Below are 15,625 nucleotides of genomic sequence, written 5' to 3' on the forward strand. Positions count from 1 at the left end.
ATGCAAAGACTTCAGAGTTCTCTTTAACACATTATTTTCTAATGATAAAGAAACAAATGGTACTAGAATGACTGGAGGTCCACATGAGAAAGAGTGAATGTGGACCCCTATCTCACAAGACACACAAAAATTAACTCAAATGGATCACAGACTTAAATGCAAGAGCTAAAACTATATGACTTTTAGAAGAAAACATAGGAGCCAATCGTCATGACCTTGGATGAGGCAATGATTTATTGACTGTGACACCAAAAGCATAAGCAATTAAAAGAAGAGATTTTTAAAAAGAAACTGATAACTGGAGCTCATCAAAATTAAAAACTATTGTGCTTCAAACAAATAATGGAAGAAAATACTTTATAGATCATCTATCGGAAAAGGATCTAGAATATCCAAAGAATTCCTAAAACTCAAAAATAAAATAACAAATGACCCAATTAAAACATGGGCAAAGGATTTGTATGAATACACATTTCTCCACGGAGGATATACAAATGGCCAATACGCACATGAACAGACACCCAGCATCATTATTCACGAGGGAAATGTAAATCAAAACCACAATGAAATACCACTTCATACCTATTAGGATGGCTCTAATGGAAAAGACTGACAATAACAAATGTCAGGAAGGATGTAGAACACCGGCACCCTCATACACTGCTGGTGGGAATACAAAATGGTGCAGCTACTTTGGAAACCAGTTAACATTTCTCAAGGATGAACAAGTGGTAACTGACCCAGCAAACAAGGTTGAAACTAGGCCTATGCAAGTGGTATGGCAAAAAGCCTAAGTTCTAATGGGTTTAAGCCACAGAACCAGGAAAGCATGAGGAATGGAGACACCAGGTATCTGTGAAGGCAAGGGTGAAAACAGAAGGGTAAGGTGAAATCTCCACAGAGAACACTTACACCCTGCTCTCCTCCTTTACAGCACAGGGCCAGACAACTATCCCTCCCCTAGCCCAAAAGACAGTAAAAGTTTAAATCATATAATGGTTAAACCACAGAGGATCTGGACCTGGTAATACCACGCACAACTGAAGGGAGGGACGAAATGTCACCTGAAGAAAGGGGGATTAAGGGAGAGATTACACATTGAATGTTAAGACCACTGGCGCCTTTCCCCCACTCAGTGACTGGAATATAGGTAGTGGGGCTTACGCTTCTTGAATAGAATACTAGAAGATTCATCTCTGGAGAAACTAAGTCACCTGAGAGAAAAGAGAGTTACTGACATTTTTTTTTTACTTCTCATGCTCCCTTTCTCAAGAAGCTGTTATGAATGTACTCCGCCAAAGCAAGAAAGGAAAAAGACATGGAATTTAAAAAACAGAGGATCTACTATGAAAGAGAGAGGTGAAGGGAATTCCAGGCTGATGATAAATGCAAATTCCAGGATGAGAGCTGGGCAGCAGGCCTAGAGTACAGTCCGTCCTGGGAGGAGCCAGATGAGAGAGGGCTCTAGGAGAGAAGGCTCCAAGGGAAAATGAAACAAGTAAGTGACCTGATGTGTGTCTGAACCAGCCCAGAGGAGATCCATAGTTCTGGTAAGGAGTCTGGGGTGGAAACAATAGGTACATGGACACTATGCAAACAAAATACTAATTATTAATCCTGGGAAATAAAAGTAACTGCAGTTTACTATGTGACTCAGCTATAAATAATACAAATACTGGATATTAACCTGATAAAAATGATGATTTGCCTAAATTGGGAGGATGGGGAAGAGAAGTATTTGTCTAGGGGCAGGGGAGCTGCAAGAGTTCTAAACCATATCTTCCATAGTATGAAGTCAAAAGATAATATATATAGATAAGGAAGAATAACGCATGCATGTAATTTAGAAGTGTAATGATAATTACCAGAAAGAAATGAAAGTGGTTGCCTCTGAGGAGAAGAAGGAAGAAGGATTAGGAATGGGGAAAGGTAATACAGGGAACTATTTACTGCTTCTTAAAATAAGTTATAACTCCTACACACTTATAACACTGTTTTTTTTAAATTATGCATTTGTATTCATAAAAAAAAAATCCCTTTTTCTGAAATGCCCAACATATAGTAAAAGGTCAAAAAAATCAGAACTCTTGACCAGGTGCAGTGGCTCACACCTGGAGGCTGAGGTGGGCGGATCATTTGAGGTCAGGAGTTCGAGACCAGCCTGACCAACGTGGTGAAACCCCATCTCTACTAAAAATACAAACAAAATTAGCCGGGCGTGGTGGTGCACGTCTGTAATCTCTGAGGCAGGAGAATTGCTTTAACCCAGGAGGCAGAGGTTGCAGTGAGCCAAGATCGTACCACTGTACTCCAGCTTGGGTAACAGAGTGAGACTCCACCTCAAAAATGAAACAACAGCAGGACTCTTATCTTTTATTTAAGTGATTATTTTATTGTAGACCAGTTAACTGGATTAGCACCAGAGAATGAATCCATTTTAAGGCATCTCTATCCAATACTTATACTATATTTGAGAATTTTAATTTTTTTTTTTTTTTTTTTGAGATGGAGTTGCGCTCTGTGGCCCAGCCTGGAGGGCAGTGGCGCGATCTCTGCGGACTGCAAGCTCCGCCTCCTGGGTTTACTTACGCCATTCTGCTGCCTCAGCCTTCCAAGTAGCTGGGACTAAAGGCACCCGCCACCACACCTGGCTAATTTTTTGTATTTTTAGTAGAGACAGGGTTTCACCATGTTAGCCAGGATGGTCTCGATCTCCTGACCTCATGATCTGCCTGCCTCGGCCTCCCAAAGTGCTGGGATTACAGGTGTGAGTCACCGCGCCCGGCTGCGCCTGGCCAAGAATTTTAATTTTATAAACAGTTATACTTCAGAAACAATGACCTTCCATTCTTCAACTACTCTGATAAGAAGTACCTGGTCCTCTGTAAGAGTCTCAGCATCCCAGTTGCTGCAACGAAGTAGAAGGGACTTGTCAAGGGGAAAGTTCAAAACAGTCTCAGCGAGGGATTTCAGGCTAAGCCCATTACAGAGCAAATTGTTTCTAAAAGAAAGAAAGAAATAAAACCATGCATCAAAAATGGGCAAAGGACATGAACAAGAAAATCAAAAGAGACATATAAGTAGCCAATAAACAGAGATAACATACTCAATCTCACTAGACATCAAAGAAAATGATAATTTATCTACTTGTGAAACACTTTATAAATCCTTTCTGTAGTTTAACTCATTTAATACTCACACCAACCCCGACAGGTGGCTACATTATCATCTCTACTTTACAGATGAGGAAACTGAGGAACAGAGAGGCTTAGTACTGTGCCAAAGGTCATACAGGTGGCAAGTGGCAGCCCTGAGACTCCTACCCATGCAGTCTGCTCCCAAGTCAGCTTTTAGCCTCTATCCACACTGCCTCTAACAGCACACAGTGACAGTGGCACCTCTGGGGAGCTGCTGCCAAAGAAAGGAGGGCCTGATGAAGGGAGGCTTTTACTGTTATACTCCATAGACTTTCACAGTTTTAATTTTTACAGCAATATCTTAATGTATTACTTTAAAAAATTATACTTCACTTATAAGAGCTTTATATAAGCCAAACTAACAAACTAAAATAAAATTTCATTTTATACTAAAAAATTGTGGTAAGCACAGATTTTAATCAGGCCTTCTCTTAGTTTACCAAATCTCCAACCTTTTAGTGACTCTGTCACTTCAGGCAGGGCAAGAGGCTGTTTCAGTCCACGATGTTATAAATGAGGACCCGTGCATAAACATGAGGAGGTAATTATGACCCCCCACCCCAAAAAGACAAGCTGAAATCAAATTTCCATAGGAATAAAATTCTAAAGGAAATCTCTATTCCTCCCAGATAAGGGCTGGTCTACCATCATTTTCGGCCTAAAGCAGGGTCTGTAAACTCAAAGGCTTATCAGGAGGAGCCAGGGTAACAATGGAAGTGGTGGGGACTCTGGCAAACTGAACAGAGCATGCTCATCTAAAGGGCACATATGCTACCCAGCCAAATGCTGCCATCTAGAACTGTAGACTCAGTGTAGTCAGATTACCTAATTTTTCAAGAGAAGCCAGAAATACAGATTTTTACATTAAATCTTCTTGATTTAAATAAAAAGTTCCAAAAATATCATACGGGAAAAAAAGAAAACCAAAAACCCTTTGCAGCCATAATTTAGCCAATGGGACCACCAGCTTTTAGCCTGTAGCTGTGAGATACCTCAGTAATGTTTGATCTAAAAAGACTAATTCTAGGTAACCAGAGTTTCACAGAAGTTGGAATGTCTTCTCACAAATTCAATATGCATCTTAGAAGCCTGTAGGCTCCTAGACAATTTCACATGTTTCGCTACTGATTCCCAGGCATCTACAAATCTGGCTAAAATATTTGTCCCACAGCTACAGGAATCCCAGCATTCATACAAACCACACCTCTGCCGCATGGCTAGGTATCGGAGGTCCAGGCACCCCCTAACAACAAGGCCATAATCCTGCAGAAGCTTGCTGGCATCTTCTGAGCATCCCACTCCAACTTTCAAAATGGTGCCATCTGCCAAAATATTCAGTAATGTTCTTGGTAGTGTTTTTCCTCCACAGATTAGCTTAGGCAGGCGAATCAAGACACAGAGGCCACTTGGGGAGGCCATTTGTAGAAGTGACAGAGGGCTGGCTTTGCCTTCCAAATTTACCTGCAACAGAGGAAGACAGGGTTGTGGTTCACACCTTAGCACAGCAGCAAGCACAACATATAACTGTGACAAAAAAGTCTAAGAGGTACACCCTTAAATTCCCAAAGGGAGCATCTGACCAGGTTTTGGTTTGCATCTACACATAAGCCTACAGTAACGAATGCAATGGACTTTGTGAAGCAGCAGCCTAAACAAAGGTTACCGAGAACCCCAAACACCAAGGCCTGAAATACGAGTGGTCCATAAACAGTGACCATCCGACACAGGGGAGCTCTGGGACATACACTGGCAGTCATATGGAACAAGCTGGTTTTACAAGGCTCAGGAGGCCGGGCACGGTGGCTCATACCTGTAATCCCAGGTATTTTTGGTAGAGTTGTAACCCCAACTCTACCAAAAATACAAAAATTAGCTGAGCGTGGTGGCACGTGCCTATAATCCCAACTACATGGGAAGCTGAGGCAGGAGAATCACTTGAACCCAGGAGGCAGAGGTTGCAGTGAGCCGAGATTGCGCCACTGCACTCCAGCCTGGGAGACAAGAGTGAAACTCCATCTCAAAAAAAAAAAAAAAAAAAAAAAAAAAAAAAAAAAAAAAAACAGCTAAGGAGTAGAGTGTGAAATGATAAACATCCTCTTTTCATTATCCAGCCTCTCTAATGTACACGCAGGTAACTCTAGTCATTTACCCTATCATCACTGACTCAAGATCCAATTTTTAAAAAGAGGTAGGAGATAAGTGGTACTTGATAATAAATACCAGTAGCACAAAGCGCTTTCTCAGCATTTTCTAGTCACAAATGGCGTTCATAAAAAGAAAAAAATATATATATATTGAGCATAAGTTAGGCCTTTAAATCTTAAAAGATACAAAAAGCTTTATACAATAAGTGATCAAGGTTTAATCTTTTTTCTTTTTTTGAGACGGAGTCTGGGTCTGTCACCCAGGCTTGAGTGCAGCAGCTCAATCTTGGCTCACTGCAACCTCCGCCTCCCGGGTTCAAGCAATTCTCCTGCCTCGGCCTCCCGAGTAGCTGGGATTACAGGCATGCACAGCCACGCTCGGCTAATTTTTGTATTTTTTGTAGAGATGAAGTTTCACCATGTTGTCCTGGTCTCGAACTCCTGACCTCAAGTGATCCTTCTGCCTCGGCCTTCCAAAGTGCTGGGAATTCTCCTGCTTCAGCCTCCTGAGTAGCTGGGATTACAGGCATGCACAGCCATACCCGGCTAATTTTTGTATTTTTTGTAGAGATGAAGTTTCACCATGTTGCCCTGGTCTCGAACTCCTGACCTCAAGTGATCCTTCTGCCTCAGCCTTCCAAAGTGCTGGGATTACAGGCATGAGCCATTGTACCTGGCTGAGGCTTAATATTTTTGGGGTCATAGAACGTTTTGAAAAAATGCTGAAAGTTAAGGATGTTATTCCTAGAAAAACGTATACACAAAACTCACATACATTTTCAAGGGATTAAAGTTTCCCTAAAGCTATCCACAGAACCCAGATTAAGTACCCAATAAATTCCAATCCTTCTCACTTGTCAGGAGAGGAATATAGGTGAATTAGTTTGACCAAATATGGTGAGATCATGGCAAAGCTAGGACTATCACACTATCACCTAAATTTCCCAGTCCCTAGAATAGTAGTTCTCAACTGAGGGTAATTTTGTACCCCAAGAGACATTTGGCAATATCTGGAGAAATGTTTGGTTGTCACAAGTGGGGAGGAAGTACATAGGCATCTAGTAAGCAGAGGCCAGAAGGCTGCTAAACATCCTACATGTACAAAATAGTCCCCTAAAACAAAGAATCATCTGCCCAAAATGTCAATAGCGAGGAGGCTGAGAAACTGCTCTAGGGCAATGTGGTCCTCCCGCTACTGTGCTAGCTGCCTGCTGGGCCTGCAGTGCCACAGTTGCATACAAAGTAATGGAAGACAGCATGCTGATTTAAAGAAATTATAATCTTATAGGAAGAGCAGGATGGATACACATAAACACAAGCTCACACACACAGAAAATGACATGGTAAATGCCAAAGGAATGTTTCAAGCAAAGTGTCACAATTAATCAGAGGAGGGACATTGCATAGTTGAAGTGACCAAAATCACACAGAGGAAATAGTCAAGATCACGAAAGAACTGCTGTTAAAAAAAAAATTGGGGAGGGCTCTGGCCCTCAACTTTTTTTCCAAGTCTTGCTCTGTTGCCCAGGCTGGAGTACAGTAGCACAATCTCAGCTAACTGCAACCTCTGCCTCCTGGGTTCAAGTGATTCTCCTGCCTCAGCCTCACGAGTAGCTGGGATTATAGGCACCTGCCATCACACCTGGCTAATTTTTGTATTTTTAGTAGAGACAGGGTTTCACCATATTGGCCAGGCTGGTCTCAAACTCCTGACCTCAAATGATCCACCCACCTCAGCCTCCCAAAGTGCTGGGATGACAGGCGTGAGATACCTCTAGCCCTCAACTTCTTTTCTAAGGTGGAGTAAAACCATGATCTAACCACAAAAGACTTAGGCTTCCTTCTTAGGCACTGCTTTGCCAATGAGGGCTATTTCCGTATCCTCACACGAAAGCATGCCAGTTTGATCTCATTGTCTATTTCTTGGGGCTCCGCCAAGGTTAAAAACACCTATAAAAAACTTGACTACTGGGGTTCCTGTTCTCTAATAATTCATCTGGATGTGACCAAATCACCTTTTTAAAAATTAATGAGTAGTTCCTTCCCTCTGTGATACCAGCTTTCTCCAAGAAAAAGCTATAAATCTCTACTTCTAATAGCTAGTACTGCTAATTTGACATAAAACTCACTACAAATTTCTAAGGTTGGATATTTGTACCTCTTTACAGTCACGTCTCATTGTCTACTATACACTGATTTCCTTGCTAATATAGTGGTGAGTAAAAAGAAAAGAAAAAGATAAAATACATTAAATAACTAGATAAATAGATAGCTAGGTAAATTGAGTTGTCTTTAATGTTTCTGGATTGTGCTTAAGATCCAATATACTATAATCAAAGTTTTCTCACTAGGAATCCAAATGTTTATGATTCCTCTAGCTACATAACTTATATTGAATATATAATTGGAAGAATAATGGTTCTAGGACAGTCAATTTAGCTTAAAGAATAAGATACCTAGTCTTTATTTCTCATATTTCCCCCCTTTTGCTTTCTAATGTCTTTTTGCCCTGACATCACTACTCATGGAAAACAAGAAACCCTGGCTTATCAACATCATTAAAAACACGTTTTTATTCATTAGACACGTTTTAATTTCATTAGCATTATTTAATCCAGTGGTCTTATTAGCATTATTTAACCTAGGGTTTTTAAAATTAGTCAACATATATAAAAGTTTGAGACATATACTACATGTATTTATAAATTACACACATATATTACTGCATTAATGTGTTAGAGATACACAAAACACAAAGTTTAACTGAGTAATACCAACCATCATTACAGATAGAATTTGTAACACTCTGCTGTTTCAGTGATTCATTTAGAGAACACTGGGTTAGAGTCCTCCTTCCAGAAGCCAGGGGATAATCCATTTTGGCTTCAGTATTCTTAAAAGAAAAAAATCAACAAAACGAAACAGCATTCTTAAAAAATAGTTTCTGGAATGGCCTGTGATTCTTCAAATGACTTCACGAAGGCAGCAAAGAATGACATGGGACCATCTTCTGGGCTGGAACAGGTTAACTAATGAGCACCCCTAGTTTGTGGAGTTTACGTATCAGTTAAATTTAGGCCAGGGTTTTGAGATAGGAATGAGTTTACCCTGTTCAGGCAACAGAACTAAGGCCCAGTGTGGCTAGATGCTGGTAAGAGTAGGATGGGAAGAGAGTAGGAGGAGACAAAATCAGAGATGCTGAAAGAAGCTACAGCAAGTAAGACCTTAAGAGCATGTAGGTAATTGAGACATTTGCGTTTTATTCTTTTTTTTTCTGAGACGGAGTTTCACTCTGTTGCCAGGCTGGAGTGCTGTGGTGTGATCTCAGCTCACTGCCACCTCTGCCTCCCGGGTTCAAGCGATTCTCCTGCCTCAGCCTCCCGAGTAGCTGGGACTTCAGGTGCCTGCTACCACGCCCAGGTAATTTTTGTATTTTTAGTACATATAGGGTTTCACCATGTTGGCCAGGATGGTCTCGATCTCTTGACCTCGTGATCTACTCGCCTTGGCCTCCCAACGTGCTGAGATAACAGGCGTGAGCCACTGCACCTGGCCATCTGCATTTTACTCTAAGCAATGGAAAGATTTTGGGCAGAGGACTGACACAATCTGATCTGCATTTTTGTTAGTTACTGTACAGAGAAAGGATTGCTACATGTGCAAGAGTCAAAGCGGGAGGCCGGTCAGGGGAAGATTTGCAATAGTCCAGGTAAGAGATACCTGAAGCTTAGACTCAGGAGGTAGTAGGGATGTGATATAGTTTGGATCTGTGTCCCCACCCAAATCTCATGTTGAATTCTAATCCCCAATGTTGGAGGTAGAGCCTGGTGGGAGATGACTGGATCATGAGATGGAGTTCTTATAAATGCTTTAGCACCCTTCCCCGTTGGTACTGCATACTGAGTAAGTTCTCAAGATAATGGTTGTTTAAAAATGTGTGGTGGCTGGGTGTGGTGGCTCACGCCTATAATCCCAGCACTTTGGGAGGCCAAGGTTGGCGGATCGCTTAAGTCCAGGAGTTTGATACCAGCCTGGACCACATGGGGATGGGGATGGTGGTGTGCGCCTGTAGTCCCAGCTACTCCAGAGGCCGAGGTGGGAGGATCACTTGAGGCTGGGAGGTGGAGAGTGCAGTAAGCCAAGATCACGCCACTGCACTCCAACCTGGGTGACAGAGTGAGACCCTGTCTCAAAAAAAGAAAGAAAAAAAGAAAAGTGTGTGGCACCTCCCCGCCATCTTGGTCCTGCTCCTTCCATGTAAGTCTCCTGTTCCCGCTTTGCGTTCCACCATGAGTAAAATCTCCTGGAGGCCTCCCCAGAAGCAGATGCTGCCATGCTTCCTGTACAGCCAATTAAACCTCTTTTCTTTATAAATTACCCAGTCTCAGGTATTTCTTTACAGCAGGGCAAGAATAGACTAATACATTGGGTCTACAGGATGATGGTTTTGGGAAAATCACCTTGCTCAACCTTTATTGCATCAATTATTTGTACCTGTTATGCAAGGAAGTATGTAGCCAGAGTCTCCAGAAAGGACCAGGTAGGAGTCAGAAGACCAAAAAGGTATTTAATGTCTCCACCTGCCTCAGGAGAAGGGCAATAATAGCTTCTAAAACATGGCAGGATATTCATTTTGTACTGGTGATTTATCCACAGTTACACCTCATTATAGGTAACTCAAAGAAACCTATACCTCTTTGAGATAGCATGCTGTGTTATTTCCTGCTTTGTATAACCACTTCTTTGAATTTGCATATATTTTGCCATTAAAGAAATTTAACATATTATAACTGTCTGTTTATCTCTGACTTTCAATCATATCACCATCCTGTTGGACAACCCTCAGAGAGAAGAATGTCTCACTGATTTTAATCTTAAAGGTGGGGAAGACTAGGGATAACAAGTTTGGGAAGAAAAATCAAGAATGAGTTCTGTTAGGAACATGTTAAGGTTGAGATGACTATTAGACATTCAAGGAGAGATGTCAAGTAGGCAGGTGGATATGAAAGATTGGCATTCTGATTTTGAGAGTAATCACCATATCAATGGTATTTAAAGCCATACAATTAGATGAGAATACAGGAAAGGAATGTAAATTAGAAGACATAAATTAGTGGCCCACGGATCCATCTGCTGACTCACAGACATGCTTTTATTATAATATTATTTTTGATCTCCAAGTATTTAAAAACTTATGCCAGAATTTTAAAATTAGTAGAGCCACATTTAAAAAAATCCATACTCCAAGTTTCTTTTTAAAGAACTGGACAATCCAATAACAGTTGGCTTGAACTATATGGCAGCTTTCTCATTTATATGAGGCATGAATTCTCTAATTCACCAGGATGTCTTTTCAACTGAAGCCAACTGTCATCTTCCACTTCCCATCATATTTGTACACAACCATTTTTCTAATACAAAGAAATATTTCTCAGGATCTATGCTGCTAGTAAAACCACAAAAATGAAAGACCCTAGAGGCCTTATGTTTAAAGAAAAAATGAAAAGTAATATATTTCCTTATGAATTTGAGAACATTCCTATGTATTAAAAAATGCAAACAATAACTCTGTATCATTCATTTACGGAATCTGTTTGGCTCTTGTAGGCATTTGAGTTTGTAATATCTGGGGTGGATACAGAAGAGACCAAGCCTGATCCATTTCAATATTTAGATATCAGGTAAAACAAGATAGGAGATAGAAGAATGTGAGTGTGATGCTTTTGGGAGCAAGAATAATGAGTCCAAATAAGTGTCCACTGGACTAGAAAACAAGAAAGCCATCAACTTGATCAGTTTCAGTGGAGTAATATGGAAAGATGTCAGACTAAAGTTGGTTGAAGAATAATGAATAAGAAATCATACCCAAGAGAACAGAAGGAAAGAAACAATAGAAATAAGAGCAGAAATCAATTAACCACAAATATAAAGAAGATCAACAAAGTAAAAAGCTGGTTATTTGAAAACACTAATAAAATTGATAAACCCATGGAAGGGATTATCAAGAAAAAAGAAAGAAGCACAAGTAAGCAAAGTCAGGAATGAAAAAGAGACATTCCTAGATATCTACCAAACGGGGAAAAAATTGTCAGAGGATATCATAAACAAACATATGCCAATAATTTTTTTTTTTTTTTTTTTTTTTGAGACAGAGTCTCACCCTGTCACCCAGGCTGGAGTGAAATGGCACAATCTCGGCTCACTGCAACCTCTGCCTCCGGGTTCAAGCGATTCTCCTGCCTCAGCCTCCCAAGTAGTTGGGATTACAGGTGTGCACCACAACGCCTGGCTTTTTTATTTTTATTTTTTTTTGTATCCTTAGTAGAGACGGTGTTTCACCACGTTGGCCAGGCTGGTCTTGAATTCCTGACCTCATGATCCACCTGCTTGGCCTCCCAAAGTGCTGGGATTATAGGCATGAGCCACCTCACCCGGCCAGTCAATACTTTTTTTGGAGGGAGAGACATGGTCTCACTCTGTTGCCCAGGCTGTAGTGCAGTGGCGTGATCATAGCTCACTGCAGCCTTGGACTCCTGGGCCCAAGCCATCCTACCACCTTAGCTTCCTGAGTATCTGGGACTACAGATTCACACCACCATGCCAGGCTAATTTTTAAAATTTTTTGTAAAGACAGATTTTCATTGTGTTGCCCAGGCTGGTCTCATACTCCTAGCCTGAAGTATGATCCTCCCGCCTCAGCCTCCCACAGTGGTGGGATTACAGGCATGAGCCACTATGCTTGGTTTATGCCAATAATTAAACATTTTAAAAGATAACATATTTAGATGATAGATGAAATAAACAATTTATCAAAACTGAGACATTAATATAAAATATGAATAGCTCCATAACGATTCAAAAAATTATATCCATAATTCAAAAAGTCCCTTAAAAGAAAACTCCAGATGGCTTCACCAGTAGATTCTAACTAAACATTTAAGTAAAAAAGAAAGACAATCTTATACAAACTCTTCCAGAGAACATAAAAATAGGAAACACCCCTAATTTGTTATATGAAGCTAGCATAACTTTTTCAAATCAAAGCCTGACAATGGCCAACCACAGTGGCTCACACCTATAATCCCAGCACTTTTGGAGGCTGAGGCAGGAGCACTGCTTGAGCTCAGGAGTTTGACACCAGCCTGGGCAACACAGCGAGACCCCCATCTCCACAAAAAAATAAAAAAATTAGCCAGGTGTGGTGGTGTGCACCTGTAGTCCCAGCTACCTTTGAGGCTGAGGTGGGAGGATCGCTTGAGCCCAGGAATTTGAGGCTGCAGTGAGCTATGACTGAGCCACTGCACTCCAACCTAGGGAAAAGGACAACTCTATCTCTTATTGATTGACTGATTGATTAAGAAAGAGTTTCACTCTTGTTGACCAGGCTGGAGTGCAGTGGCGCAATCTTGGCTCACTGCAACCTCTGCCTCCAGGTTTCAAGCGATTCTCCTGCCTCAGCCTCCCCAGTAGCTGGGATTATAGGCATCCGCCAGCAATCCCGGCTAATTTTTGTATTTTTAGAAGAGACGGGATTTCGCCATGTTGGCCAGGCTGTTCTCAAACTCCTGACTTTGTGATCCACCCGCCTCAGCCTCCCAAAGTGCTGGGATTACAGGAGTGAGCCACTGTACCCAGCCCAACTCTGTCTCTTTAAAAAAAAAAAAAATGCCGGGTGCAGAGGCTCATGCCTGTAATCCCAGCACTTTGGGAGGCCAAGGCAGGCAAATCACCTGAGGTCAAGAGTTTGAGACCAGCCTGGCCAACATGGTGCAACCCTGTCTCTACTAAAAATACAAAAATTAGCTGGGTGTGGTGGTACACATCTGCAATCCCAGCTACTTGGGAGGCTGAGGCATGAGAATCTCGTGAACCCGGGAATCAGAGGTTGCAGTGAGCCAAGATCGTGCCACTGTACTGCAGTCTGGGTGAAAGAGCGAGACTTCGTTTCAAAAATAAATAAATACATACATAGCCTGACAAGGCAATTTTAAGAAAGACAAATTATAGGCCAATATGACTTATAAAGATTTTGTTTTAAATCCTCTAAAATACATTAGCAAAATGAACTTAGCAATGTATAAAAAGAATAAGACATCATGGTCAAGTTGGATTTATCCCAGGAATTCAAAAATCAATGTATTTCAACACAATAACAGAATAAAGGAGAAAAGATACATAATTATCTCAAGAAATGCAGAAAAATTTGATCAAATTCACCAACTGTTCATGATTTAAAAAAAAAAAACTCTTAGCAAACCAAGAGTAGAAATGAACATATTTAATCTGATAAAGGGATCTACAAACCTACTGCAGATATTATACTTCAAGGTGAAATGTTAAAAGCTGTCATTTTGAGTTAGGGAATAAGTCAAGGATGTCCACTATCACCATATCTACTGAACGCTGTACTGTGATCCTAGCCAGGTACAACAAGGCAAGAAAAGAAAGAAAAAATGTCAAGGACGGGAAAGAAATAACATTGTCATTTTCAAAGATAATAATCTATATAGAAATCCAAAAGAATCTACAAGTAATTAGAATAAGTGAGTTTAGAAAGTTTCCTTAATACAAGAGAAATATGTAAAACTCAATTGCATTTCCATGTACCAGAAACAGAAAAATGTTTAAAATCTCCATTTATACTTAAATTTAAAAATCACATAAAACTATAAATACATTATTAAGAGAAACTAAAGGTCTAAACAAATACTTAGATTCAAAAACTCAATATTGTGGTCTAGCAATTCCACTACTGGATATATACTCAAGTGAAATAAAATTAGTATGTCAAAGAGATAGTTGCACACCCATGTTTACTGCAGCACCATTCATAATAGCCAAGATATAGAATCAACTTAAGTGTTCATCAACCGACGAATGGATAAAGAAAATGCGATATATATATATATCTTTCTCTCTAAAATGGAATACTATTTGTCCATAAAAAATAATGAAATCTTGTCATTTGTGACAACATGGCTAAACCTGGAAGACATTATGTTGTTAACTGAAATAAGCCAGGCACAGAAAGATAAATACTGCATGAGCTCTCTCATATGTGGAATCTAAAAAAGTTGATCTTGGTGGGCACTGTAGCTCCCTTCTGTAATCCCAGCTACTCGGAAGGCTGAGGTGGAAGGATCACTTGAGGCCAGAAATTCAATACTAGCCTAAGAATCATAGTAAGACCTCATCTCTTAAAAAAAAAATAAGAATTAGCCAGTTGTAGTAGTGTGTGCCTGTAGTCCTAGCTACTTGGGAGGGTAAGGCAGGACTGATTGAGCCTAGGACCTCAATGCTGTAGTGAGTTATGATCACGCCACTACACTCTAGCCTGGGTGACAGAGCGAGAACATGTCTCTAAAAAACAAAAATAAAAAATAAAAGAGTTGATCTCATAGAAGTAGAGTAGAATAGTAGTTACCACAGGCTAGGATGGTTGGGAGGAGAGGAGGATGAGAAAATGTTGATCAAGAATATATAATTACAGTTATATAGGAGGAATGAGTTCAAGAGATCTGGTGTACAGCATGGTGACTATAGTTAATGATGATATATTGTATTACTAAAATGCAAAGACAGTGTATGCTAAGTGTTCTCATCATTAAAAAATGATAACTATGTGAAGTAATGCATTTGTTAATTAGCTAGATTTAATTATCCCACAATGTATATATGCATGAAACATTATATATAATACATACAATTTCATGTCAATTCTTAAAAACCCTTCAATAATATAAAGGAGTCAGTTCCCTACAAACTTATCTATACAATACAATCTCAATTAAAATTTCAAGAAAATTTTATAGGACCTGAAAATTGATTCTAAAACGTATAAGAAAATGCAAGCCAGGTGTGGTAGCAGGCACCTATTGTCCCAGCTACTCGGGTGGCTGAGGCAGGAGAATGGCTTGAATGCAGGAGGTGGAGGCTGCAGTGAGCTGAGATCGTGCTACTGCACTCCAGTTCGGGTGACAGAGTGAGACTCCATCTCACAAAAGAAAACGTAGAGTATCAAGATTATCCAAGATATTGTGGGAAAAGAACAAGATGGCAGGTCTTGCTGTCCCAGATATCCAGAGTTATTTTAAAGCAAAGGTAAATAAAAAAATATATAATAATTGGTGGGAGAATAGAAAAATAGACAATCAAGAAGACAAAAACAGATCTAGACACATACAGACACTCATTTTGTGATAAAGTGGCATTGCAGAGCAATCAGGAAAGGTTTATCTTTTCAATCTGTGATTCTAGGCAGATTGGCTATCCCTTTGGGAGAAA

At 40.3% G+C, this 15,625-nt stretch overlaps 1 protein-coding gene across 5 annotated transcripts in view; it reads right to left on the reverse strand.

The window, feature by feature from the left end:
* Window positions 1-15,625, reverse strand: part of EXD2 (exonuclease 3'-5' domain containing 2) — a 50,534-nt gene that overhangs the window by 9,730 nt on the left and 25,179 nt on the right. For all 5 annotated transcript variants that reach the window (XM_050797377.1, XM_050797373.1, XM_050797375.1 and 2 more), the window contains 2 exons: window positions 4,402-4,658; window positions 2,875-3,001 (listed from right to left, as the gene is read on the reverse strand). In XM_050797377.1, the coding sequence (XP_050653334.1) occupies window positions 2,875-3,001; window positions 4,402-4,616 (342 nt within the window). In that variant the 5' untranslated portion in view covers window positions 4,617-4,658. The remainder of the gene's footprint in view (window positions 1-2,874; window positions 3,002-4,401; window positions 4,659-15,625) is intronic.

This window comes from Macaca thibetana, chromosome 7 (genome assembly GCF_024542745.1).
Source record: "Macaca thibetana thibetana isolate TM-01 chromosome 7, ASM2454274v1, whole genome shotgun sequence".
Classification (NCBI taxonomy): Eukaryota; Metazoa; Chordata; class Mammalia; order Primates; family Cercopithecidae; genus Macaca; species Macaca thibetana.